Genomic DNA, 26,916 nt, shown 5'->3' with positions numbered 1-26,916 from the left:
ATAGGTTTAAGCAAGTGATAAAGAAGGTCTATGTATGTTGGTTATATATGTAAGTTTTTTGAGTAAGTAATCTTGAAGGAATTAAGCATTATACAACTATGGTTAAACAACAACTGTTATTTTGCAATATTGTAATATGTTATTTCTTTAAGAGCTAAACTTGATAATATAAAAACATCAATAGGAAAGAGTAAAAGAAATTGAAGTTAAAGTGTAAAAGACCGGGTATTGTAAAGTTTCTAAGCTGCAAAGCCTGAGTTAAAATGTAAAGGACCAGGTATTGTTAAGTTCCTATGCTACACCCAAAACCTGAAATTCCTGTAGCTGTTAGGACAATTCCCGGGACTGCCCAGTAGATATTCCCCCTGACCATTTAGTTGTTTAATAACCTAGGACCCTGTGCAGCTTGGCATGTAGGCATCTCAGGGCCCAAACCAATCAGTTTGAATGTACCCCCCCTTCTTAGGATTGACCTATCACTCCCGCCCGACCTGTTCCTGCCAATGAATGTACTAATCATGTTTAAGAATTGTTGTTTGATTTTCCCGTGCCTCATGATGATTTGCTCTGATGTATGCAAAGCCCCCACCCTCCCCAAAAAGTGTACTTAAGCACTGCTCAACCCCTGCTCGGGGCTCCTGGCCACTCTCCCTTCTTGAGTGAGCCTGGAGCCCCAGCGCGCTGGATTGGATCCTCAATAAATCCCCTTTTGCGGTTGCATGAGCCAGTCTCTTGGTGGTCTCTTCCTCCAACGTTCACCGGACCCTTACAAATATAATTGTGGTACTATTACTTTTCTTTGTATATTAAATATATTCATATTTTCCAGGTATATAAGTCTTTAAGATAGAAGCTTAAAAAATTATTATATCAAGCTGATGTTCTCCAAAAGGTTGCATGGTAATTTTAGGCTTATAAGAATAACATGTTGGAGATTTATTTATATCATTTAATTTTCTTTAACTGGACCTGTTATCAATAAGATTAATATAAAGTTCTATACACTGGGTACAATTTAAATGTAATATCATATTGTGATAGCTAGTATTCATGTGACATCAAGCAACAATATATGTAAACTTTATAAAATAATATTTTTTTAAAAAAAAAAAAGATCAGCTTCAATGATAGAACACTTTACCTAAGATTTATAAAGAGCCCTGGCTTACCTGAGATAAGGCTCTGCTTCCCATCTTACTACATGTCAGAATGACTCCAAAGTAGGCCAGACTTCAGCTAAAGCCCAGTACTCTTAATTTAAGGTGAAACTGACTTTGCTGGATGTTTAAGATCAAGACTTAAACTTAAATTAAAATGGCCAAGAAAACGAATATTTGGCTCTGGTCCTCTGAGTCAGTCTGAATCCAGGGAACATGGAACTTCTCTAAAGAGCTTTGCAACTCTGGGCCACATAACCTCCTGATCCGGGAGATTAATGAGACCACTGGAGAATGAAAAGCCAATCAGTGCATTTGCTATGAAGAGGAGGGTCATTGGAGACAGGAGACATCCCTGATGCTTCCAAGGGAAGCCACATGGTCAAGCAAGACCTGGACCCATCCTAGCGCAAATGGCACTAGCAGAACTAAGAAGCTGCTCTCAAGTTCCCCCACGAGTGACCCCTATGGGAACTCAGCTGACTCTTAACAATAGATAGAAACAAAGTCAATTTTGACCAGCTTGATCTTAAACACCTACCAAAACCAGTTAAGCCAAAACACAGTCATTCCTGGGGGTAATGAAGGACAAAGAACAGCTAAAAAAGAGGAGACAGCAACCAGGCCAACAGGCTCCATGGGGAATATTCAGTCAAGTATGGCCTTGGCTCCTCCCCCTCACAGGACCCCTATTAGTCCTCTTTATGTTTCTCCTAATAGGACCATGTCTATTAAATTGCCTACAGAAGTTCCTGCAAGATCAGATACACAAATTCACCAAACAGTCAGTCAATCAATTACTTCTTTAAGACTACCAGCCCCTGATGCCCAAGATGGAGACCTATGACTCATGACCAACTCCTCTAGCTCCAGAGACTCTGACCTCACCTAAAACCCTCCCTAACCTCTTTTCCAGGTTTTACAACCCTTCTTTCACTTCCTAGGAATGAGAACTACTCTCCAGCAGGTCCACTTTGCTTGTTCAGTCTGCTCTACAGCATCTCCACAAGGAAGCATCAAACCTAAACTCCCCACACCTCAGATGAGGAGCCACCAGCCAGGCGAAGACTGGTAGATCAACTTCACTCATGTGCCTAGGCACAAAAAGCTTCACTACCTACTTACTTTGGTTGATACTTTTCAGGTTGGATAGATGCCTTCCCTACCTCCAGGGAAATTGCTGACACCATTGCCTCCATCCTCATTGAGGGGATCATTCCCAGGTTCGAACTTCCTGCCTCCATCCAGTGAGACAATGGTCCAGCTCTCACTTCTCAGGTTGTTCAACTAGTCTCCAAAGGCCTCAACATCACTTGGAGGCTCCACATCTCCCACCAACCCCAATCCTTGGGTAAAGTTGAGAGGCCTAATGGCATTCTCAAAGATCATCTCACTAAACTTGCTATTGAACTTAGGCTCTCCTGACCCAATCTCCTGCCGTTGGCCCTCACCTGATTTCAGGCAGCCCCATAGAGCTCCCTCAGGCCTTAGCCCCTTTGAGCAATTCTATGGATGCCCTTTCTTACCACCCAAAGCTTTACAGTCACTCCTCCTCCCCTGTGCCCTACCTGCCCTATCTCACACTTCTACACAAACTCCTAAGGGAACATGCAGACCAGTGCCTTCCTGCGCCATTCATTGCCTCAATCCCAGCACAACCACAAACTGAATTGGACTCTCTTCAACTCGGTGACTCAGTCTTACTTCAGGAACTGCATTCTCAATCATTGGAACCTCTCTGGACGGGACCCCATACAGTCATACTTACTACCCAAATGGTAACCAAGCATTTAGACACTCTCTCTGGTATCATGTCTCCCACCTTAAAAAGGCACTTGTTCCAAATGTCCACTCCTGGACTTCCACCACGCCCACCAAACTCAAAATTTCTCGCCAACTCTCGTCTTCTTTTACTAATCATTAATCTCTCTCAAGTTTCTATCCCAATCACAGATGGTGCTTTAACATCCAAGCGACATGGCACCAGGATGACACCACCCACTTTCAGTTTATGGGTCAAGGTGATTGTCCTTCCACTGGCTGCAATTGGGCTGTCACCCTTAACATTACTGGATTCAACTAAGCCACCTCTGTTACTTCCTAGAGTCCCTACAACAGGACCAATGGCTGATACCAAGAATCTCCTCCACCCAGGACTTGTTTGATGCCATTGAGGACTTGGGGCTTCAAGGAACTTTTATGGACTTTACCCCTACCTAAGTAGTTATCTATAGCCACTGAGTGTTATTTTTGGCTGCCCTGGTGTTCTCAGACCTGTCCCCCGAACATTCCTCCACTTTCCCTTCTAGGCCCAACACGGCCCACCATTAAGCAGGAAGTAGTCAGAGGACTTTACACTGTCCCCCATGTCACTTAGAAAAACAAAAAGGGAGGAATGTTAGGTGCAGGACAGGCTGAGTAAGCCATCTGCAAGGCATGCCAAACAAAGTTAGCTGCAGGATGACCTGCCCTCTCAAACCCTCTGTCTGGTTCTTTATCAACTATTTGCTTCAAGCCCAAATGCCCAAGCCCCCGCTCAAGGCTGAACACTCAACCCCCTGCTCAAGGCCAAACACGTAACCCCCCTTGTGCTAACAAGGCAGCTTGCAGACCCAGAGACCTCATCAGATTTGGGCTATAAAAACTCCCTCCTGCCGGGCCCCTCTCTCTCTTGCTATCTCCCTTGCTTTCTCTGTCTCTCTCATGCTCTCTCTCTCTTTTTCTCTCTCTCTTCTCTTTCTTTTCTCCTCTGTTGCACTGCTGCAATAAAGATCTCTTGGTTGCTCTAAGTGTTGTGGTCACTTTCCTTTCACCCTTTAAGATTAGCCAGGCACAATGGCACACGCCTATAATCTCAGTGGCTTGGGAGGCTAAGGCAGGAGGATTGGGAGTTCAAAGCCAGCCTCAGCAAAATCGAGGTGCTAAGCAACTCAGTGAGACCCTTTCTCTAAATAAAATCCTCCCCCCCCCAAAAAAAAGAAGAAATTTTATTCCTTTTTAGAAAGAATCAAAAGTTATCTGGGAGTCTAAGGCACTTCTGTTAAAGAGACTTGTTTCGTGAAAACTATCCAATCTGGTACTTTCATTCCAATCTGCGTAATTTGTTCGCCCACATTCATGGAGTTCTTTACTTGCTTTTCTCCTGCAGATTGTGAGCAAGGCTTGCTCCCAGCCTGGGTCAGCCAGGGTTCTTCCAGCCTCAAGACTCCGCGCTGCGCCGAGCCGCAATTCCGCCCCAATTCCGCCCCAATCCCGCCCCTGGCGTGGAGTCCCGCCCATGAACCCGCCTCTTCTCGGCCCCGCCCACAGGCCCGTCTCCGGCACCGGGCCCCGCCCCCCAGCCAGCCTAGGGCCGGTAGCTGCCGCTGCCAGGCCGCCCTGTCTTGGCAGCCGCGTAGCCATGACTGGGGGCCGCGGGGTTCCCGGGCGCGGCCGGGATGAACCTCAGGAGAGCTACCCGCAGCGGCAGGACCACGAGCTGCAGGCCCTGGAAGCTATATACGGAGCCGACTTCCAAGACCTGCGGCTGAACGCGTGCGGACCGGTAGGAACGTGGCGGATCTGGCCTGAGCTGGCTTCCCACAGCCCGGCCTCCCTTAACCCTGAGGTTTACAGTTTGGGCGGCCCCTTTAGGATTCTGCAGTGTTTTTTTTAATTCCTCTAATTCCACCCATGCTCACACTCTGTCCTCGAACTTTAGCTGGTCTCTAGACCCCCTACCTAGACCGAATTTGGAGATTTTTCCGAGTCTTACTTGGCACCATTTCTTATTCCTACTGACCCCCAAACATCCCTGCCTTTTTCCAACTTTGCCTTCTCCCTCCCACCCCCTGAATTCTCGAGGAGGATATAGTAGCACATTCACAGTCACCCAATGCTACTTTGGCCTGGGAACGCTTTGGGAGCGCTTGCACAGGCCTTGGGCTTTCAATCAGAATTCCTAGGGCTCACCTATGTATTCAGAACTGTACAAGTCGTAATTCTTACCTCACTCCTAGGCATCCTCATGTTTTCGGTATGGCAGAACTTTCTGTGCCTTCCTTTGAGGCAGTTAGCTGAGAATACTATAGAATGCATTCGTCTTGGAAGTTTACCAGAGAAGTTATATTGAGTCTAGATCTTTTTAAGTGGCCAGTTGGCTTAAAATATCATTTTCCTTTTTTTCTGGAAGTTAAGATACACCGTAAGCTTCTGATACTGTTTCCCCCATTCTTGAAGAGTTGATCTGCCAAACTAATATGTTTCTAAACATTGTCATTTAAAAATATTACTTGCTTCATCTGCCTTTAATTCTAGCATTTTACAGCTTCTGCCTTATCTACACATCTGCCTTCTGTAAGGGCAGAAAATTCTCCCAACCCAACATGCTTCTTCCTTCTTCTATTAAATACTGTGATACACCATGGGAATGAAACTGGGCAAAACAGACAAAAATCCTGCCCTCAGGGAGGTTACTTTTCCAGTACTTAATTTCCAGAATTATTTTTAACTGTCTATACTGCTTACACATGTTTATAGTAAAATAATAAATTAATTTACTGGTCATCTGGCAACTTCTCTATTCCCAAACATTGAGAACCAGGAAGTAGACCCATTAAGCAGCTAAAATTTTTGTTACAAGTGTGCACCCAACTCAGTGCAAAACCCCTGAGACTTCATTCAGAGCCAGTTTACTTTATACAGAGCTTATTATCTGCTCCTAATGCTCTAGAAAATAGGAGGGAAGAAGCAGCTGCTTTTGGGTAGAGACACTGATCATCCCATTAATTTATAGCTGATGTCAGTAAGCCCAAGAATTTATAGCTAATGGTTTTTATAAAAAGATATAAAAATACACAAAACAAGCAAAAACTATAAAAGGCAGGCAGAAGTATTGGATAGCATCTGTGGCCATGAATCTTTAGGAATATGATCACCTGTATAGGCCTCATAAGAAAATAATTGATGGATGAGTCAGAGTTTACTCATTCAACAAGTCCTTATTAGCACCTGCTATTTGCTAGTCTTTAGGGAAGGGTTATGCAGGTCCACAATCCTTTATCCAGAACGCCTGAGGCCTGATGGCTTTCAGAATTGTTCCTGTTCACATTCATGGGTACATGTTCCACACTATCTAATGCCTTCCTCCAAGTTTTGGGCAGCATCCAAAAATCAAGAATGAATATTCAACTTTCACACTAAACAAGACAAAGACTATTAATAATCTTGTATCGATTCTGGCCAAATTTGCTGCCAATACCTTCAAAGAGATTTTAAAAAATTTTTGGGGTAGTGTTATAATGTAAATTCAGTTTAGCATATGTATATCATTTATAAAGAAACATTTGGAGTCATGTACTGAAAATTATGCTATAAATAAAAAAGTTTGGATACCACTAGTTTAAACTATAACTTATAGTTAAAAGACAGTTATAAATTATTATTGTTATTTATCTTGGCTAGCTTTCCATATCAGCAAAGGGACTGCTCCCTTATAATTTATTTTTTAATATTTTTTTAGTTGTAGATGGACACAATACCTTTATTTTACTTATTTATTTTTGTGTGGTGATGAGGATCCAACCCAGTGCCTCACACACACTAGACGAGCGTTTGTTTTCCTTCTTCTTCGCTATCATTGTATATATCAGACTTTTTCATCTTTGCTAGTAGATCAGTGAAACATGTTTTAATTTTTATTTCTTTGGTTATAAATTATATAGCTCACCTTTGTTTGTACGCCATTGATTTTTTTTTTCTATGAATTGTTTGTGTTCTTTTATTTTTCTATTCTGCGGTGTATCTTCTTATTTGTAAGAGGTAGGCAGATATGTTAGGAAAATTATCATTTTGAGTCATCATATATTATAAATATTTACCCTGATTAAACATGCATATTTTATATTTATGTAATTTACACAATTAAACTTTTTTTTTTTAAGAGAGAGAGAGAGAATTTTAATATTTATTTTTTAGTTTTCGGCAGACAAAACATCTTTGTTTATATGTGGTGCTGAGGATCGAACCCGGGCCGCACGCATGCCAGGCGAGCGTGCTACCACTTGAGCCACATCCCCAGCCCACAATTAAACATTTTTAATGGAATCAAAATGAACTATTTTTTGTATTGTTGTCACTTTGGATTTTTTCCCCTAAGAAAAAACTTCTCTGCCCCAATGTTACCAAACAAAAACGATTTTTTGAGATTTTATTTAATTTTTCATGACTTCATTTTTAAATTTTCATCAAATAAATATAGAAATAACTGGGTGTAGGTGGGTATTGTGCTGCATGTCTGTAAATCTTAGCTACTCAGGAAGCTGAAGCAGGAGGATCACAAGTTCAAGTCCAGCCGGGGTAACTTAGACTGTATCTCAAAATAAAAAATTCTTACAAAGGTTGGGGATGAAGTTCACTGGTACAGCTAAGTTTAATCCTAAATGCCACAAAAATAAATATAAAAATATCATTTAAAAAAAAAAAAACCACCTTAGCTCTATCATGTAGGTCTAGGTCACCCTCTTTGTGTAATCTTCCACACCCCCAGTTAGTCAATCAGTTGAGATTTTCAGTCTTTTTCACTACTAATTTGAAATGCCACCTTTATGTTAAGTTTTAGGACTGAATTTGCATCTATTTTACTTTTTAATATGCTTGAGGATTTGTTTAACTATATTGTAACATATCAGGAGGGTATCAAAGTTTATGATCCTATTAGGAAGCAAATATAATTCATATCTTATAGCAATATATGATCTTCTCTAAATGACTTCTTTTTTTTTTTTTAAATGACTTCTTATTCTGTATTCGTGTCACCTGCATTTCCAGTGTTCAGAACAATTTTTTTTCTCATTTATGATGTTATATATTTACAAATGATACAACCTGTGTTTTTCCTCTCCTTTAATGCTCTCAAAAGGTTTTGGTTGCCTGTTACTTTGTGTTTGTTTGCCTGCAAATATCCCAGGAATGCATAATTTCTTTGTGCAGGTTAAGTCAACAATTTTTTTAGCATTTTAATGACCATTTGTCTTCTATGCATAAAGGAGACCCCCCCCCCAGCCTACTCCCAGTATCCGCTCAGTATACCTGGGCTGTAAGATTTTTAATCAAATTCTCTTCAACTCCCAGAGTCCTTAAATGCCCTAATATGAGCTGATCCTTGGTATCCTAAACACATCTTGCAAAATGCCTCTTCACATGCTGAGAAATTTTTCTATTTGCTTGAGAAAAGCCTAACAAATATTCTGCTCTAATCTCTGAAAGCACTATTCTCTGAGTGGTTTGGGGATTTTGTTTAGGGGTTTTGTTTGTTTTTCTTTCAGTGAGATTGTAACAGATAGGATTAAGTTTGGCCACATATGACAGTAAAATTTAACAACAAAGTTAATATTTTTGCATGTAGAAGTCCAGAGTCTAAGACCTCTTCTATTTTGCTATTGTCCCATCATCATTATGCCCCTCATGGTCTCCCATAGCTGTCCAAATTCTAGCTTTCACACCTATATTCCAGCTGGCTGAAAGGAGAAAGGGATGAAAAAGTTGATTCCCTTTGTTTTAAGGTCACTTCCTGTAAATTGCATATGACAGTTCTTCTTTCATTTGATTGTCCAGAAATCAATCCAGTGTTCACATGTATCTGCAAAGGAACCTGGGAAATGTATTCAGCTAAAAGGTCAGAGGTTCTGTTGCTATGAAATAAAAAGAAGAACAGATATTAAAGATAATAGTCTTTGCTGAGAAAAACCCCCAAAGTCTGTGACTTATGGAGAGAAATGCCACTCTGGTCATTAAACTCTGTAGGCCAAAATAAAGGCCTTAAAAGTAACCAGTCATCACAACAGCTTCAATGTCTTGCTCTTCTCATTTTGAGTTGGCCTTGGTACTCAATCCTGACAAATTATTGGATTTTTCTGTCATTCTTCAGTGGCTGTGGTCTGTTCCTTCATCCACTGGATTCATGTTCCTATCACTGGATTCATATGCTTTTTAAAGCTGAAACCTTTATGCATCATGAGTCCTTCACTTTTTATCAAAATTCTTTCCTCTTTTCTAAAAGTTTGTTTTGGTGTTATCTGGGCTTATTACCATTTCCACTGTTGACCTGCTCATGTTGCTATGCTATGGAAGTACCTGGAACACTAGACCTCCCTGATATTTTATGGCTGGTCCAACCCAGAAGTGGTTACAGGATTCTAACTCTGCTTTTATTGGCCCCAGGGTCCTGCACACCAATTTCCCATCCATACTTAGTGGCCTTAGGGCTGGCTGAGAAAGGCCTCTTTCCCTGAGGCTTGCCAATCTTTAATTCTATTTGTTGAATAGAGTACATTTATTAAACATTCCATTTAGTAAAGAATATCTTAGAAATGTGCAGTCCTCCAATAAGCCACTGTTTCCTGAAACTTGCTTCCTGTTCCAGTGCTTCAGAATAAAGTAATGACCAAGCCATGCTCTTTCCCAAGGTTTCACATTCAGGGATACTCTTTACTGCTTATATAAAGAAAAAGGGAGGGCTGGGCCTAGCTGACTGACTTGACTTGACCTGACCTGGGTACCTGGAGCCAGATTTAGCCCAGGAGACCCTGATAGCTCTGTTTTTTCTGGTAATAATCTGAATATTCAATGCTTTTCTACCTCTACCTGCTTCATCATGACTACTTGCCTGGTATTAGGATGGTTTAGTTGTAATAATCCAGTAATTCTGAGAAATTCAGAAGAGACCCAGTTCAGCACAATAGTTTTGACAAATTAGATAAGACAAGTCAAGAATCCTTTTGGCTTAGAGATCACAAACCAGTACTCTAGTTTGGGTGCTCTTGCCATAGTACACATTCCTGTGTGATGGTTAAGTATTTTCAGCAGTTCCCAATGAATAGGAATTCATGCAGGAATCTTTCATATGTCACAGTCAAAAAGAATAAGATAGGGGCTGGGATTGTGGCTCCGCGGTAGAGCACTCGCCTAGCATGAGTGGGGCCAGGTCGATCCTCAGCACCACATAAAAATAAAGGTATGTGTTGTGTCCATGTACACCTAAAAAATAAATTTTAAAAAATTCAAAAAAAAAAAGAATAAGATAAAGACAAACTAAAAACTCTTTGAAGATGTTACAACTGAAAAGTACATTTTCTGGGGCAGAAATTTTGTGTTCTTGGAATTCATCATAACATAGAATCTACAGTATTGACTGTGAATGAAAATTCTGTTTTGACTTTATAAAATACATGTATGCTAAAAATTGTTTCTTTCTACTCAGGATGGTAAACACTGGAATACCATCTGTGTTAACGTATAAAAATTCATTCAACTCCTGGGGAAAAAAAAGACAAAAGGGAAATTTTATTTATTTTTTAATTCTTTTTGAGAGAGAGAAAGAGAGATTTTTTTTAACATTTATTTTTCAGTTTTCGGTGGACACAACATCTTTATTTTATTTGTATGTGGTGCTGAGGATCGAACCCAGCACTGCGCACATGCCAGGCAAGCGCGTTACCGCTTGAGCCACATCCCCAGGCCAAAAGGGAAATTTTAAACCAGATTTGTTACCTTCCATCTGTGGAGATAACTCACCTCAAAAGCTATCTAAGTGTTCCTCACAAATTCTTTTTAATCTGAGCCCAAGAACCTTGGTTTGCGTTTGTAATTTCTGCTTATACATCTTGCTGATACTTACGGTTTTTGCTCCTTCCAATTATAAGGTACTACTTCGGTTTTCTTCCTTCAAAATCAGCAGATAGGCTTTTACTCCCAGGTAGCATCCTTACTTCGATCCTTCACATTGGGCTTGCTAGCTCTCAAATATCTTACTTTACGAAGACCATCTGTATGGCATCTTCCCTTACTTTTCTAGCTTCTTGTTTCATTTGCCTGTTTTAAGCTATGACAGTCAGTATGAATTTAGAGCACTGTTCTCACTTTTCTGAAATATTATTTTCATTGGTCATTAGCAAAATGATAAAGTGAAAGTAGATTAGTAAAAGATAAATTGACCCTTCTTAGGACTCTATTGTATTCTTAGATTTTTGTGCTTCTTTATAGATTTGACATTAAAATACTGTGTTCTGTACTTTCTAAAGTGACAAACAGGAAAAGATAGGGAAAAAATATTTTCTTAACAAAATTATGAATTGATGATCATAGTGTCTTTCTGAAATTTATGGCCAGTGAGATAAGAAAGTCTGTCAAGATTTGACCTGCTAGAGAAAGCCACTGGAAAAATTCTGTCTAGCCTTCCTCTCTGTTGTTTTTGCTTTTAACAAATCAGGCGATTTATTAACCTGTTTGTTCTAATACTTCTTGTTGGCAGCTGCCACCAGACTGGTGATTCTATCTGGATCTCTCTGCCCTTACGGTATCAGTTTACAACCTCCAACTTGGTCCTTTTCCACCATTATCAGCTTCTCCTGGGCTTGGAGGACTCTGTGGACCAAGTCAAGAGCCTTAGCTGAAGTGGCTGGGCATGACCTCGTCTCTCTAAGGTCCCCCATAGATCTTGGTCATGGAACCAACTGCAGCACCGCCCTGGAGGTACAGGTACTATGCTGTGAAAGCTGCTTGTGTGCGGTTCTCTTCTTAGGAAGCAACCTCTTTGTTTTTGGCCCGCTTGACTTCATCTACCCTTTGGAGACTTTCAACTTCCAGGACTTGTTGAGGACAGCTGCCAGAGCTCTGAGAGACTCCTTCTGGTTTCCATCTTTCATAGTAACTCCAGGCATCCTGTGGCCTCCTGCTCCCAGCCAGGAGAAAGGGGTCTCTGGGTTGCTTTTGGTTTTGTTTTCCCAAAGTGGACATATATGTAACCTCCCTCCTTCACTAGATTGTTGATATAAAATGAGTAACAGTAATTCAGGAAGACTCATTCATTGGATTTACTTCAGAATAAGTAAATCCTAAATCCTAAGATGATAGTGTAGGGAGGAACAACCTATGATATGGCAAGTATTGGCTCTAAGTTGGTAATTGTTAGACTAGATAGTGGATATAGGGGGTTCATTATACCATTATTTCTGCTTTCTGTTTGAAAAATTCCATTTAAAAAGTTTTGTTTTTTTTTTTTAAAGTGAGGCTATTTAAGGAGATTGGTGAAGGCATAGTTTCTCATGTCTTTTTAAGCACCCTTAGCAGCTAAAATGATTCCTATGTTGAATTCCTCCTAAAATATAAAACAGTGAAAGCTGGGCTGCTGTGGTTGAAGAAGAACAGGAGGCCTGGAGCCTGTTTGGTCTCATCACTCACCCTTTGAGGCTCCTCTTAGGAAACCCACCAGCCTCTACTCCTGCTATTTCCCTCCTGTTTCTCTGGAAATGGAGCCCCTCCTCCTGTTGAAGTCCAACTGTCTTGGCATGTCTAGGATCCATTGGCTTCCGCCCTCTAAAGGGTTTTGCAGCTTTAGGTCCTAATTTGTATCTTTTCTGCTCTTTAAAAACATTGCCATCAGTGTCCTCACATGCTGTAGTATTTCCTACCTTTCAAAACAGAACAAAAATTCTTCCGTTAATTTCATATTCCCTCCATCCACACCCAGTCTCTGGCACCATTCATAATGTCCCTTAATACCCAAACCTTGAAAGAGTTGTCTGCACTTGCAGTGTCCACTTCCTTACCTAGCACTTCTCAACACTGTAGGGTATGTGTTCCGTTCCCATGAGACCTGCTCTTGGCAAGGCGGTCCTCCTCCTCCTCCAGTTGTAAATGCTTTCTGCCCTATACCACCTCCTCATGCATCTGGACAAGGCTCTTTCCATTTGCTTCCTTCACAACCTGATCTTTTTATCAGCTTTACCTCAAAATTAATTTTCTCTTTTTCTCACCTTTGCTACCAACACAGGCTGCATGTTATAATTGTGGGGTTTTTGTTGTTGTTGTTTTGTTTTGTTTTTGTGTGTGTGTGGGTTGCTTGGAATGAAAACCAGGGCCTCATGCATGCTAGGCAAGTGCTTTACCACTGAGCCACATTCCCAACTCTGTTGAAATGGTTATTTCCTTCTGCTTTTATCATCCCCATTCATTTCTTACTCAGCAGCCAAAGCCATGTTTTTAAATATTTGGTAGACCATATCATTCCCCCCTTAAAATTCTGCCAAATAATTCGCTTGACTGATGAGGCTCTGTGGAATCCAGCCATTTTCTATCTACCTGCTTTACCTAGCCTTCCCTTTCCTGATGTGTTCCAAACATACCAGCCTCCTTTTCATTTTTGGCTCATACCAATCTCATACTCACTTCTGAGTGTCTTTACATGTTCTTCCCTTGTCTGGAGTGCATGGTCTCTGAGAAGTCTCAGTTTAAATGCTACATCCTCAGGTGTTCCCAGGTGACCCCATCTAAGCATGTTCCCTCACACCCACATGTTCTCTGCATAGAGCACCACCTTGTCTCTTCAGTAGCACTTTCTAAACAATACAGGCTGCATTGCTATAATTGTGTACTTACATGTTTATGAGTTTTGTTTCCCTCATCAGATAGGAAGTTCCCTGACAGTTGGAACCACAACTGTGTTCTTACCCCCGTGAACTCAGCCCAGTGCCTGACATAGAGTTGGCACTGAGTAAGTGTGGGCAACTGATGCATGGAGAGTGAATGAGTCAAGGAAAGGCTTCATGGGCCTTGGAATGCTGACCCCTCTTCAGGACCATATTCACACTCAGGCTATACTGGAAGACCCACAGCTTTTGTCAAGGATTATTATAAAGCCATATAAACTTGATTTTACAGATTTTATACACATAGTTGATGAGAACATTGTTATATGGTTCAGGATACATATTAAGGTTCACGTTATAAATTTCTGTAGAAATTAGTGTTGCACCTGAAAGAATTTTTTTAATCTTTCTCCTTTCTGATATGATCACATTTCTGTCTTTGCCATTTCTTCCTGGATGTTCAAAGAAAAAGTCAAGGTTCAATCACATTAACTCAGGATTGGCTTTAATAAAAGTGTCTTATGAGAGAGCCACAGGTTATAGGGTCAAAGCTGTTTGAAATTTAGCTCTGTCACTGTTTCTGTGGCAAGAATCTTAAACTCTGCTATATCTGTACAATAGGGATGGCATCTACCTTGCAGTTGCTAAAGTGCCTGGACTATAGGTGCACTTAGTAGATGTTTTTTCTTCGGCCTCCCCTTTTCTGTTATATAAGTAAAACATAAATTGCCTCATATCCTTTTTGGAAACTGTATGTCAGTGAATCAAAGAGTAGAGTTTTTGGTAATTGGGTGAAAAGCGGTTGATTGGAAAAGCACATGCAATTTTAGAAGAGCTATCAGATATCTTCAAGTCAGGATTTTTCCTTTGTTGATATCCCAGTATTCAAATCTCAATTCAAATACAGGTGGAGCATTCTTAATTTGAAAATCTGGATTTGAAAATGTTCCAAAGTTCACATTTTTTTTAAGTCTGTGCAGATATTCCAAAAAAAACCTGAAATTTGAAGCACTTCTGGTCCCACACATTTTGGAAAATGATTACCCTAATTTGTATCCCCTTCTCACAGAGGCCTTCCCTGATCCACCTGTTTAGATGCCTTCTTTTCCCCTACCACTATGTCCCATTACTCTGTCTTATTTTCTTTATAGCTCTCATCACTAATGAAATTATTTACATATCCTCTAATTTGTATCAGTTAGTTGGGACTGTGTCTATCTAAATTTATTCCTGCATTTCTAGCCTCTAGGGCAATACTTTGCATATACTCAGCACTCAGTGACATTTGAATGAATGGAAACTAAGCAGAACATTTTGGTTAAATCCTTTAATAAATTTGAAAAGGAAAAATGCATTTTATCTGGCACATATTTTATTTTTTAAACCATGCTTTTGGAAAATATGACCCAACATCAAAGTAAAATATAATTATTATAATATTTGGGAAGTAGAACTTTTGAGCTAAAGTGATCATTATCTTAATGGTTAAGATTGACTCTCTTGGGAGGGAAAAATAATGTTTTTTCTCTTTTAGGTCAAAGAGCCCCCTGAAATCAATTTAGTTCTGTACCCTCAGGGCCTAACTGGTGAAGAAGTTTATGTGAAAGTGGATTTGAGAGTTAAATGCCCACCAACCTACCCAGATGTGTAAGTACCTTTATAAATAGCTTTGATGTGATTTTAGTTTAAGGTCAACAGTATTTTCTCCCCCTGCCATTATACATAAAATTTCATTTCCTATCATCTGTATTTTAAGAGAAGCATATCAGCTATAGACATTTTCATGAAATCTGTCTTGTTTTAAGTCTGTTTATCGTTGTAGGATACTCCCTACAAATACTAATACTTGCTCAGTGACTTGTTTGTTTCTTCTGACATGTTAACATTAATTTATTTAATTCTTCATAAACTAGGAAGAGAACAAATCTTGAAGAAAAGGATAAAAGCTTAGCGACTACTTAAATCACTCATGTACTTAGTTTTAAGGTGTGATTGGCATTGGAAATTAGATCACCTTCTGTGACTGACCTCAATTTTTACGGCCCAAAGAATGTTTAGAGTTGTGGCACTTCTCAGTGTAACTGGTCAGCCATCAATGTGCAAGGCTATCCCCTGCACTGCAGGACCTTTAGCATCCCTGGTCCCTACCCACTAGTGCCAGGAGCATTTGCCAATCATTGAGACAACAATAAAACCTTCATATTTTCTCACACACACGGCTATATCATCTCTGGTTAAGGATCACTGGTTAGAGCAAAATTATTAGCCATTAGGATTCAAGTGGTCTTATGTATCTATCCCCAGACCTTCATCTGGAAAGACCGATTGACCTGGATGATATTAAGTGGTTTGAATTTACCATACAGGGAACCAGTGAGGGTTTCTGAGAAGGCAAGTGGCAAATAAAAGATGGCAGTGCTTTCTATGGTGGATAAAGAGGTTATTAAGACTATTAAGAGACAGACAGGTCAAAACTGAGCTCTTGCAAGTCAATAACTTTCTTTTGCCCTCAACATTATACTGAGTGTACACATAGTGGGCATATAAAAGATTAATTAATGAAGAAAAGGAATTAAATTTATGAAAGAAAATGAAGACATTGCCTCTCTAGTTGTTTGTTTTGTTTTGGTTTTGTTTGTTTGTTTGTTTTTGTTTCAGGAAGGTTGGTTGTTTCCTAACACCTAATACATGGTGTCTTTCTGACACCGTCCGGGAATCCGGCAATTCAGTTCTGTCATTAGCTATCCATAGTTAGCACAGACCCCGCGGGTTAAGATATCAGTTCAATAAATGATGCCTGTTGCAATTTGCAGTACTTCCTCTGACTTACAAATTTTGGCTATAAATTTGTAGGTTCCTACAGCCTCCTCCTCATGTTTGATAATTTACTAGAATGACTTACAGAACTCAGGAAAATATTTATATTTACCAGCTTATTGTAAAAGATATGACTCTGAAATAGTCAAATGAGAAAGATGCATAGGTGAGGCATGAGGGAGGGGCATGGAGCTTCTGGCCTCTCCATGTATTCATCAACCCACCTGATCCTTGTTATTTCGGGGTTTTATGGAGGTTTTATACTATAAGCATGATCACTTATTTAAATCATTGGCCACTGGTTCTTGAACTCTATTTCCAGCCCTGCTCTCCTCACACTAGTTTGGAGTAGGGTTGAAATTTCTCATCTTGTAGTCCAAATTTGGTTTTTCTGGTAATCAGCCCCTATTCTGACACTATGCAGGCACCCAACAAGAGTCAACCTCATCCACATATATGCCAGTATAGTTGAAAAGGTTTTTTATGATCAGCTCAAGATGCTCTTCTTACCTCTGTCACCCAGGAGATTCCAAGGGTGATAGGGGCTCTTGTGCCAGGAACTGGGATCAAGGACTCTCTATATATACTTTTTTTATACATTCATAGACTCAAGAATTCAAAATGTTTACTCTTGACAAATCAAAGAAAAACTTGGGTACTTAAGTGCTAAAATATTAATTGTAGCATTATTTATGAAAGTAGAGAAATTGGAACAGTCTAAATTTTTTAAACAGTTAAAGCAGGCTTTCTCAGCCTTGGCACTTTTGGCATGTCAGCAGGATAATGCTTTTTTTTTTTTTTTGGTACCAGGGATTGAACTCAGGGATGCTTAAACACTGAGCCATATCTCCAGCCCTTTTAAAAAATTTTATTTAGAGATGGGTCTCACTGAGTTGCTTAGGGCCTCGCTAAGTTGCTGAGGCTGGCTCTGAACTCACGATCCTCCTGTCAGCCTCTCAAGCCACATGCCACTGTGCTTGGCTTCTGCAGGATAATTAATTCTTTATTGTGAGAGTTATCCTATACATTGTAGGATGTTTAATAACATCCCTGACTTCTAGATATAGGGAGTAGATATAGAGATACAGGAAGTACCTTCTTCCCAGGTTGTGACAACCAAAAAAGTCTCCAGATATTGACAGATGTCCACTTAGAGACACAATTGCTCCTGGGTGAGAACTATACTAGAGAACTAGTCAGATAAATCTTAATGTATCCACTTAATAAAATATTATGGGATTTTTTTTAACAATAAGGAAGTATTTTTTAAAAATTAAGTGAAAGCCGGGTGTGGTGGTGCACACTTGTAATCCCAGTGGCTTGGGAGGATGAGGCAGGAGGATCACAAGTTCAAAGCCAGTCTCAGCAACTTAGTGAGGCCCTAAGCAACTCAGTGAGATTCTGTCTCTAAGTAAAATACAAAATAGGGCTAGGGATGTGGCTCTGTGGTCGAGTGCCCCTGAGTCCAATCCCTGGTATACCCCGCCAAGAAAAATTAAGTTTTGTATCAACTACATAAAATTATTAGTCATGCAGCAAGGACATAAAACATTAGAAAATTTTAGAGTTTAACTAGTATTAAAGATGACTTTTATACCATTCTATTAATATTATTATACAATGATTGCTTAATTTTTTAAAAAAATAATTATGTAAGGTTTGATTTGGGGGAATATTGTCATCCTTTAAAAATGATGTGGTACAAGAAAACTTTCTTTTATGCCAAATCATCCTTGAAGCCACTCTGAGAGAGAGAGAATCCTCGGTGGGATGGACTGTACATGGAACCAGGACTGTATGACACTTCTATTCTTTTTCTCAGACTACCATATTCCAGATTTCTGTCTGTCCAGGCAGATAATGATTATAGCAACCTATCATAGTAAATGAAAGATAAGTGTTGAGAGAATGCATAGAAAGGTGAATAGGCGGGGCTGGGGTTGTGGCTCAGTGGTAGAGCTCTCGTCTAGCATGCATGAGGCACTGGGTTCAATCCTCAGCACCACATAAATATAAAATAAAGACATTGTGCCAATCTAAAAAAACCTAAAAAGTAAATATTTTTTAAAAAAAAGGTGAATAGGCAAGACTTTAGTAATCTAAAATGCCAGAATTACTCAGAAATGCTTAATAGGAAGTGATGAATCGTCTTATCTATAAAATTAAATAAATCCTATTTAATCCTAGACTGTTGTTATTGGATGTTTATTTGTTGGGAATGCAAGGAAACTCAAGGGCTGGTTTGTAATATCCTTAATTAGAAATGTTGACTTAGATGAGTTCTTGGGGATGAAGAGGAGTGTGAATTAGGTGTCCTTGGAATAGGCAGAGTTTCCAGAATGTACATGACTATATTTATTCATGAGCCAGTGAGCGTGTCCTTGTTTACAACCAGAATGTGATTGGGGCACATTGGTTGAAATATGGTTGAAATCACATTGGGGCTCCTGTTGTAGGAGTGCTAGATGGATCACCATGTCTCTGTTTCACCTAGCATTCTTGTTCTGCTTTATGCCAGAGCATGCAAAAGAGTGCGTAGCACTTGAACTCTGGCCATTGAGCTGTCAGGGCTAGGTCAATTGACACTGGATACAAGCTAGGGTAGAGGATTACCATACAAAAGAGTGCATAGTTAAGTTACTCAGAGTGAGAGCAGAAATGATTAGATTTTTTTTCCACAGAAGAAACTCAGAATTGGGGATTAAGGACAAATCAGAGGCAATCAATAGTAACTGATGTTGGGAAATTTTAATCAGATTAGAAAACTGATATCAGAGACTAAGGAGTTGAGAGATAAGTCTGGGTCTCCTTAGGAAGTAGAGTACCTAACAGCCCAGATTGAAGACTTTGGCCCGCCCACTTCTCCACCAGGTTCAGCTAGTCCTTACTAAGCACTGTGTCAACTGGAGTTGCTGAGATATGGTTGAAATCATTTTGAGATTAAGGAAAGTGTTGGTGGTTACAGGGAGAGATTCAAATACAAGGTCTGTGTAGAACCCTCAGGCCCTCAATTGTGCTGGGAACTAAGTGAATGAGAATGTGAACAGGCTGTTCTTTCTGATGTAACTCCTTTTTCCCCCCCTCTCCAGAGTTCCTGAAATAGAGTTAAAGAATGCCAAAGGTTTGTCAAATGAAAGTGTTAATTTGTTAAAATCCCGCCTAGAGGAACTGGCCAGAAAACATTGTGGGGAGGTAAGTCTTGTTAAGCTGGAATTATAAGAGACAGTAACAGTCCCCATGTGCTCACCAGCATTTGCCTTGACTTTGAAACTTTGCCATTGCACCTCAAATCCAATACTGACTAGAATGTTTTGTGTCATCCTGATATCCACACAGAGAGAGTTGTTTATTTGTATTTGTTTAATTTACAGTATTTATGAATTACAAGTTATAGAGTGAGTACAGATGGTACTATTGATGCTTAAGAGTTGTTCTGAAAACAGCTGATGCAAACTTAGGTATACTTTTTTGCATACTTTGGATCTAGTGTCATGAGCACATCTTGACTTGAACTTTTTTTTTTTTTTTTTTAGAGAGAGAGAGAGAGAATTTTTAGTATTTATTTTTTAGTTTTCGGTGGACACAACATCTTTGTGTGTATGTGGTGCTGAGGATTGAACCCAGGCCGCACGCATGCCAGGCGAGCGCGCTACCGCTTGAGCCACATACCCAGCCCCTTGACTTGAACTTTTCTGTTGTAAAATATAGAAAAGTGATTTCTGACCAAACTCTGCGACCTCTCCCTTTAGCATATCAGAAAAACTCGTTGTTTTTCTTCTCAATAACTAGTGACATACTCTACTCCTTCAGTGTCTGTTCTGGACCTGAACATTTACAATGAGCTCAGTACTAATTTTTTAATCCTTTGAACATCAGGGTCTAGTATGAGTTTTCCTTGATGGCAGAACTCTGAGGGCAAGACTAGATGACTCCTGGGGGAGAAGAGTATTGCTGTGTTTTCCTCAGACCAGGACAATTCCATTTTTTTCTGGTTTGTTTGTTTGTTTGGTACTTGGAATTGAACTAGGGTACTTTATAACTGAGCCACATCCCCAGCCCTTTTTATTTTTTATTTTGAGACTGGGTCTCACTAAGTTGCTTAAGGCCTTGCTAAATTGTGCAGATTGGCCTTGAACTTGTGATCCTCCTGTCTCAACCTCCTGAGTCGCTGGGATTATAGGTGTTTGCCCGCATGCCCAGCTCCAGCCAATTCCCTTTAAATATAATTCATCTTTTCCTGGCTTGTGTGTAAAATCACTGTTTTTGCAAGATGTTTTGTCAGCTCTCTATCACTATAACAAATAACTCAGATAAATCAATTTATAAAGAGAAAAGGTTTGTTTTGGCTCATAGTTTTGGAGGTTTTAGTCCATGATTGATTGACCCTGTTGCTTTAAGGCTGTGGCCAGGGAGCATGTCATGGTAGACATGCATAGCAAAGCAAAACACTGCTTACCTCATGGTAAGTCAAAGAGAGGAAGTCAAAGAGAGGAAGAAGAAGGGGCTTGGATCCCACTATCTCCTTCCAGGGCACATACATGCCTGATAACCTGAAGATCTCCCTCTGATCCCCACCTCTTAAAGGTTCTGCCACTTCCCAATAAAGCCAAACAGGGACCAGGTCTTTAACACAAGGGTATGTGAGAGACAATCCAGATCCATACTGTACCATTTAAGACAGCTCATGCTTAATTATCACATCTTGTAAAAACTGGTAAGAGTTAAACGAGGACTAGTCCTAGGGCTCAGAGTCTGACAGGCCTATGTTAAAGATAACTATAGGTAACATTCACCCCTTAGAAAGTGACTAGACAGATTTTCACTTATATTCCATAATGTAGTGAGTCATAATGCAGTCTGTGAAGTACCTTTTGGATAATAATAAAATAAAAATTTATCCACTTAAGTTCTTAGTTTTCAAGAACTTCAGTGGTTGATGAGGTACAGAAAGTGATTACAGAACTCCCTGGATCAAAAACTAGGCCTTGGGAATTATTCCAAAGTTCTTTCAAGTGTAAGGTGCTCTAATGTATAATGGAAAAATAATATGATGGAATTATTTTGAAAGTTTAGCTACAGATAATCCTCAGATTTCTTGGTTTTCCGATTTGTAATTTTTTTAAATGTGCCTAAAATTGCCTTAAAAATGCCCAAATTAATCTTTTAATGTTGAGATAATTATAGATATACTTCCAATTATAAGTAATACAGAAAGAGCCTATGTATTCTCTACCTGCTTTGCCCCAGTGGTAACATTTTGTGACACTCTAGTACAGTATCATACCCAGGATATTGACATTGATACAGTCTAAATGTAAAATTAGTCCATCTCCACAAGGATCTTTCATGTTGCCCCTTTGTACTTTCCTTTCATCCTTTCCTTCACTCCTGGCAACCACCGATCTGATTTTTATTTCTATACTTTTGACATTTTAAGAATGTTACATAGGACTGAGATTGTGGATCAATGGTAGAGCACTTGCCTAGCATGTATGAGGCACTGGGTTCAATTTTCAGCACTGCATATACATAAATAAAATAAAGGTCCATTGACAACTAAAAATTATAAATAATAAAAAAAGAATGTTACATATAGTATGTAATCTTTTGAGATTGGCTTTTTTCTCCTGCATAATTCTCTGATGATCCATCTACATTGTTACATGTATCAGTAGTTGTTACTTCTTACTGCTTAATAGTATTCTGTGTAAGGATGTAACACTTTCTTTAGCCATTCACCAGATGAAAAAAAACTTTTTTTTTTCCAGTTTTGAGCTACTGCAAATGAAGTTACTATAAATATTCATATATAGGTGCTACTTGACATATGATGGGGTTAATCCTAATAAACTTATTGTTAAGTTAAAAATGCATTTACTGGGCCAGGGCTGTGGCTCAGTGGTGGAGCACTCGCCTAGCATGTGTAAGGCACTGGATTCGATCCTCGGCACCACATAAAAATAAAGATATTGTGTTCGCCTAAAACTAAAAAATAAATATTAAAAAAAATGCATTTACTATACCTAACCTACTGAACATCATAGTGTAGCAACACAGTATACTATAGAGTATCTGTAGTTTTCCCTTCTGCCCCATCATATAGCTGGCTGGGAGCTGCATGTGACCATCACTGCCCAACATTATAAGAGAGTATCATACCATATATAGCCCAGGAGAAAGAAGATCAAAATGCAGTGGAGCATTATTTAGCCTTGAAGAGAAAGAAAATTCTGACATTTGCTATAACACAAAATGAAATAGCTGGTCACAAGACAAACACTGTATGATTTTACTTATATGATTCTTAGATTCATAGAGACAGAAAGTGGTTGCCAGGAATGGAGGGGAGGAAAAATTGGAGAGTTGTTTAATGGGTACAGAGTTTCAGTTTGGAAAGATGAGGAAGTTTTGAAAATCATTGTTGAAGATGGTAACAACATTGTAAATGCACTTAACATTACTGAATGAATGTAGATTTAATGTTGAAGATGGTAAATATTATGTTGTGTATATTTTGCCACAATTTAAAAAAAATTAGTACTCATCTGAAACACCTCATATATTAAGATTTGAAAGGGTGTCAAGCATGGGAATGTATCCTGCAGATTGCTATTCTTGTTTGTCTAATGTTTGTTTCCACTAAATCGGAAGTACTGGGAAATCTAAAATGCACATAATTCTAAAGAAATTGTTTTTATTTTCAAGTAAAATAGAGTGTAATTAGGTATTAAAGTGTGGCTTAGAGATTCATTGTGGTATGGCACTTGCTGATAACTGGCTATTAAATAATGAGTCATTTAATTATTTGAATGGGAGGAATAGGCACTCCAAAACATGTGTTTTAGCACTTCCACTTGCCTCTGAATCATTTTTAATCTGTATAGCAGCTTTTTGTTCATCAGTCCTATAAAAGTAAATTTAAATGTAACTTAGGCTTTATTTTTTACAATGAGCAAAGTCAAATTCAATATTTTTTACTAATTCATGAAACAAATATTTATTACCTATCTAACATGAGCCAGGCACCATCTCAGCTCTGGTAAGACTACAGTGAGAAAATATTTGACCATGCTGTGAGGGCAGCAGACGGAAAGCAATCTAATGACAGTGTAGTAAATCAGGCTATACTAAGTGCTATGAAGAAAAATTATGGTAAGGGGTCTGGAGCTGAATGGTGAGTAGATAGGTTTGCACAAGGAGCAGGCCTTCAGGAGAGAGAGGTCTCTGGGATCTGAGCAGAGGCCTGAGGCAAAAACCATGAATCATGTAGTATGGAGGGAGGGAGTTTGGAAAGTAGTTATTTTCTTCCTGTCCTATAAACTTTATCAGAGTTATTTGTACAGAAAATGCTAGTAAATTAAAAGAAAGACCCTCCACAGTGTGACTCCTACTCCTTTCTGGTTTGAAAATGGTTTCTCTTTAACATAATAGAAACTACCTGGTTTTTCCAGCTTTCCTTGGAAGAACTTTTCTTAGAAGAACTTATCTCTTAGACTTCAGATTGTTTTTTTCAACTTTATAGCAATATATATCCAGTATATACCACAACTTCTGGTATAAATTTAAAAATGTATTAACTTCACCCGTCAGGAGCTATGGCTTGTTGGCATCTGCTCCATGAGAGAAAATACAGTACCAGACAAACCCACTTTATATTCTCATGTACAGTGACTTCTGCTATTATTGACCACCATGTTAGGTCCATTTAGAAGCTGTTTTTTTTATTATTATTATATGTTTTAAGCATATATAGAACTAAGAAGTTTTAAATTCCTTTATCATAATTGAGAAAAAAAGAAATTTCAGTAATGTGTTTCTCATCTGCAGAAGTTTGAAACTCTTTGCTGTGGGTCTAGAGAAGCAAACAGTGTGAGTGAGGTCTCAGAGCCCCAGATTCTATCCATTTACCAACCTAGGTATGATTATGGCTTAGCCTCAGGTGGGAGCAAGAGGCTTCCTAAGAATGCCCAGAGGGGAAGGGCGGCTTGTTCTTCCTGGCTCTATCTGTGAATGCTTCCCTAAGTGGAGATGAAATACTTTTTTTAAGTATTGACCCTTTATAAGCGAGAAGATAGTGAAGACTTATATTTGCCTCTGTATACCCAGTAGAATATTTTCAATATCTCATGGACAAATGAAAGTTCTGATGTTAGACATGTGTATTCTCCATGCAATTGTCATTATGTAAACAGGTTTACTAATTGGAAAGGTAGCTTTTGTTTTCATGTAGTTTTAAATATTTTATCAGATTTATTTGTATTGAAAAATATTTCATGGAACTTTTTATACAAAAAATGCCAGTAGGGGCTGGGCTTGTGGCTCAATAGTAGAGCGCTAGCCTAGCACATGCGAGGCACTAGGTTTAATTCTCAGCACCACATTAAATTAAATAAATAAAGAAAGAAAGAAAGAAAGAAAATAAAGGTATTGTGTCCAACTATAACTAAAAAAAAAAAAATTTAAAAAAAATAAAGAAAGTAAATGCCAGTAAGTTTCAATAGGCCTACAAAAGAGAAAAGGAGCTTTTTTATTTATCCAGGGGTGATTGTCTTGATTGTAACTCAATGCAGTGAGTCCTTTTTAAGTTTGTCTTGCTGTGATTGCATCAGACACTTAATTCAGAATGTGTGGTAGTGAACTGAATAGCCACATGTCTGATTGCCAGCTTGGTTTGCTGTTTGGTAGCCTCTCCTTTGGGTAGCCTCTCCATATTGGATCATTTGTGGATGCTTTTTGTTGACATGTTTAGGTGATGATATTTGAACTGGCTTACCACGTGCAGTCCTTTCTCAGTGAGCATAACAAGCCCCCTCCCAAGTCTTTCCATGAAGAAATGCTGGAAAGGAGGGCTCAGGAGGAGCAGCAGAGGCTGTTGGAGGCCAAGCGGAAAGAGGAGCAAGAGGTAAGACTCCCCTCTTGGGAGCACATGCCCTACCCTGGAGGCCACCAAGTTTTCTGGGTCATTAGTCTGTCTCTAACTAAAAATGGATCTATAAGTTTTGCTCACTGTTTGACTCAAAAAATGTGGAGGCCCTGAGAGTAACTGAGAAATATTGTGTGGGTCCCTGAGCTGCCTCACAGAAACCTTAGTTCAGATCTAAAAAAGAAAAGACAGAGAAAGGAGGCTGTTTAACCGGGTTTCTTCTTGTGGTCTTCTGAGCTTGCCAAGATGTACACAAACCCACTGAATTTTCCTTGTGAGAGACGGTCTCTCATGCCATGAGGAATCGCAAAATGAAATGAAACTGTTTTTTATGTTCATTAGCTATTTTTTATTTTTCTTAAATCTATTTCCATGAGGTTATTAATTCATTGCTTACTTTAAAAATTTCTTCAAGTCTAAGATAATATATGCCTCTAAATTTCCTTTTTGATTTTAACTCAATTTTCCTTATGCACATTATAAAAAGAGCCTGTTTGGTTTTTTCCCCAGATATTTTCCTAACACGTTTATTGAATAATCATTCTTTATTAAGTGAGTCATAATATTTCCTTGATAGTTTAACTGTTTATCTCTACTAGGTTCTGTTGGTAAATTATCTATTTTGTTCAATCCTTCTGTTTTTTCTTTCCTTGAGTCTTTACTCACCCTGAATTACTTTAGCTATAGAAAGCTAGAATATCTGACAAGCCTGCCTTTCCCCATTCTTTCATATTCTATCTTATTTTTTTCTCAAACATTCTAACCTGTTTATTTATTTAGCAGTACTAGAGATTGAACCTAGAGGTGCTCTGTCACTGAGCAATCCCTGGCCCTTTATATTTTGTGACAAGGTCTTGCTAAGTTGCTAATGCTGGCCTTGAACTTGCAATCCTCCTGCCTTAGCCTCCCAAGTCCTTTGGGATTACAGGCATGTGCTACCAAATGGTAAATGGCATTTCACCCATTTATCCTTACAGATGAACTGTAGAATTGCTTTTTCAAAGTCAAAACAACAATTAAACCCTCTGGGATTTTTTTTTTTAATATTTATTTTTTAGTTGTAGTTGGACACAATATTTTATGTAGTGCTGAGGATCGAACCCAGGGCCTCGCATGTGCTAGGCGAGCGCTCTACCGCTGAGCCACAATCCCAGCCCACCCTCTGGGATTTTGACTGAAATTATACTAAATTTATATATTTATTTAGGAAGAATTGACATCTTGACAATATTCAGACTTCCCATCTACATTTATTTTTATCTCTTCATGAAGTGTTCTTTTTTTATCCCTGTAGATAGTACTACTACTTACAGTTGCTTCTGTTGATTCTTTTTTTTTTATTTTTTATTGTTGGTTGTTCAAAACATTACATAGTTCTTGATATATCATATTTCACCCTTTGATTCAAGTGGGTTATGAGCTCCCATTTTTACCCCATATACAGATTGCAGAATCACATCAGTTACACATCCATTGATTTACATATTGCCATACTAGTGTCTGTTGTGTTCTGCTGCCTTTCCTATCCTCTACTATCCCCCCTCCCCTTCCCTCTTCTCTCTCTGCCCCCTCTACTGTCATTCATTTGTCCCCCTTGTATTATTTTTCCCTTTCC

The 26,916-nt window shown here is 39.1% G+C and overlaps 1 protein-coding gene and 1 pseudogene across 6 annotated transcripts in view; one reads left to right on the top strand and one right to left on the bottom strand.

The window, feature by feature from the left end:
- The first annotated feature begins 4,477 nt into the window (after positions 1-4,477).
- Positions 4,478-26,916, top strand: part of Eif2ak4 (eukaryotic translation initiation factor 2 alpha kinase 4) — a 103,930-nt gene continuing 81,491 nt past the window's right edge. For 3 of the 6 annotated variants that reach the window (XM_048793304.1, XM_048793303.1, XM_048793302.1), the window contains exons 1-4: positions 4,483-4,701; positions 15,096-15,208; positions 19,468-19,570; positions 25,128-25,280. In XM_048793304.1, the coding sequence (XP_048649261.1) occupies positions 4,558-4,701; positions 15,096-15,208; positions 19,468-19,570; positions 25,128-25,280 (513 nt within the window). In that variant the 5' untranslated portion in view covers positions 4,483-4,557. Of the gene's footprint in view, positions 4,702-11,445; positions 11,673-15,095; positions 15,209-19,467; positions 19,571-25,127; positions 25,281-26,916 lie in introns of all 6 variants that reach the window. The other 3 variants (XM_048793306.1, XM_048793305.1, XM_015480841.2) reach the window with 3 other exon arrangements.
- Positions 11,200-11,854, bottom strand: LOC107138237 (annotated as a pseudogene).

This window comes from Marmota marmota, unplaced genomic scaffold (genome assembly GCF_001458135.2).
Source record: "Marmota marmota marmota unplaced genomic scaffold, marMar, whole genome shotgun sequence".
Taxonomy (NCBI): Eukaryota; Metazoa; Chordata; class Mammalia; order Rodentia; family Sciuridae; genus Marmota; species Marmota marmota.
Note: the sequence above shows the minus strand (reverse complement) of the source record. Positions and strands in the feature narration are given on the sequence as shown.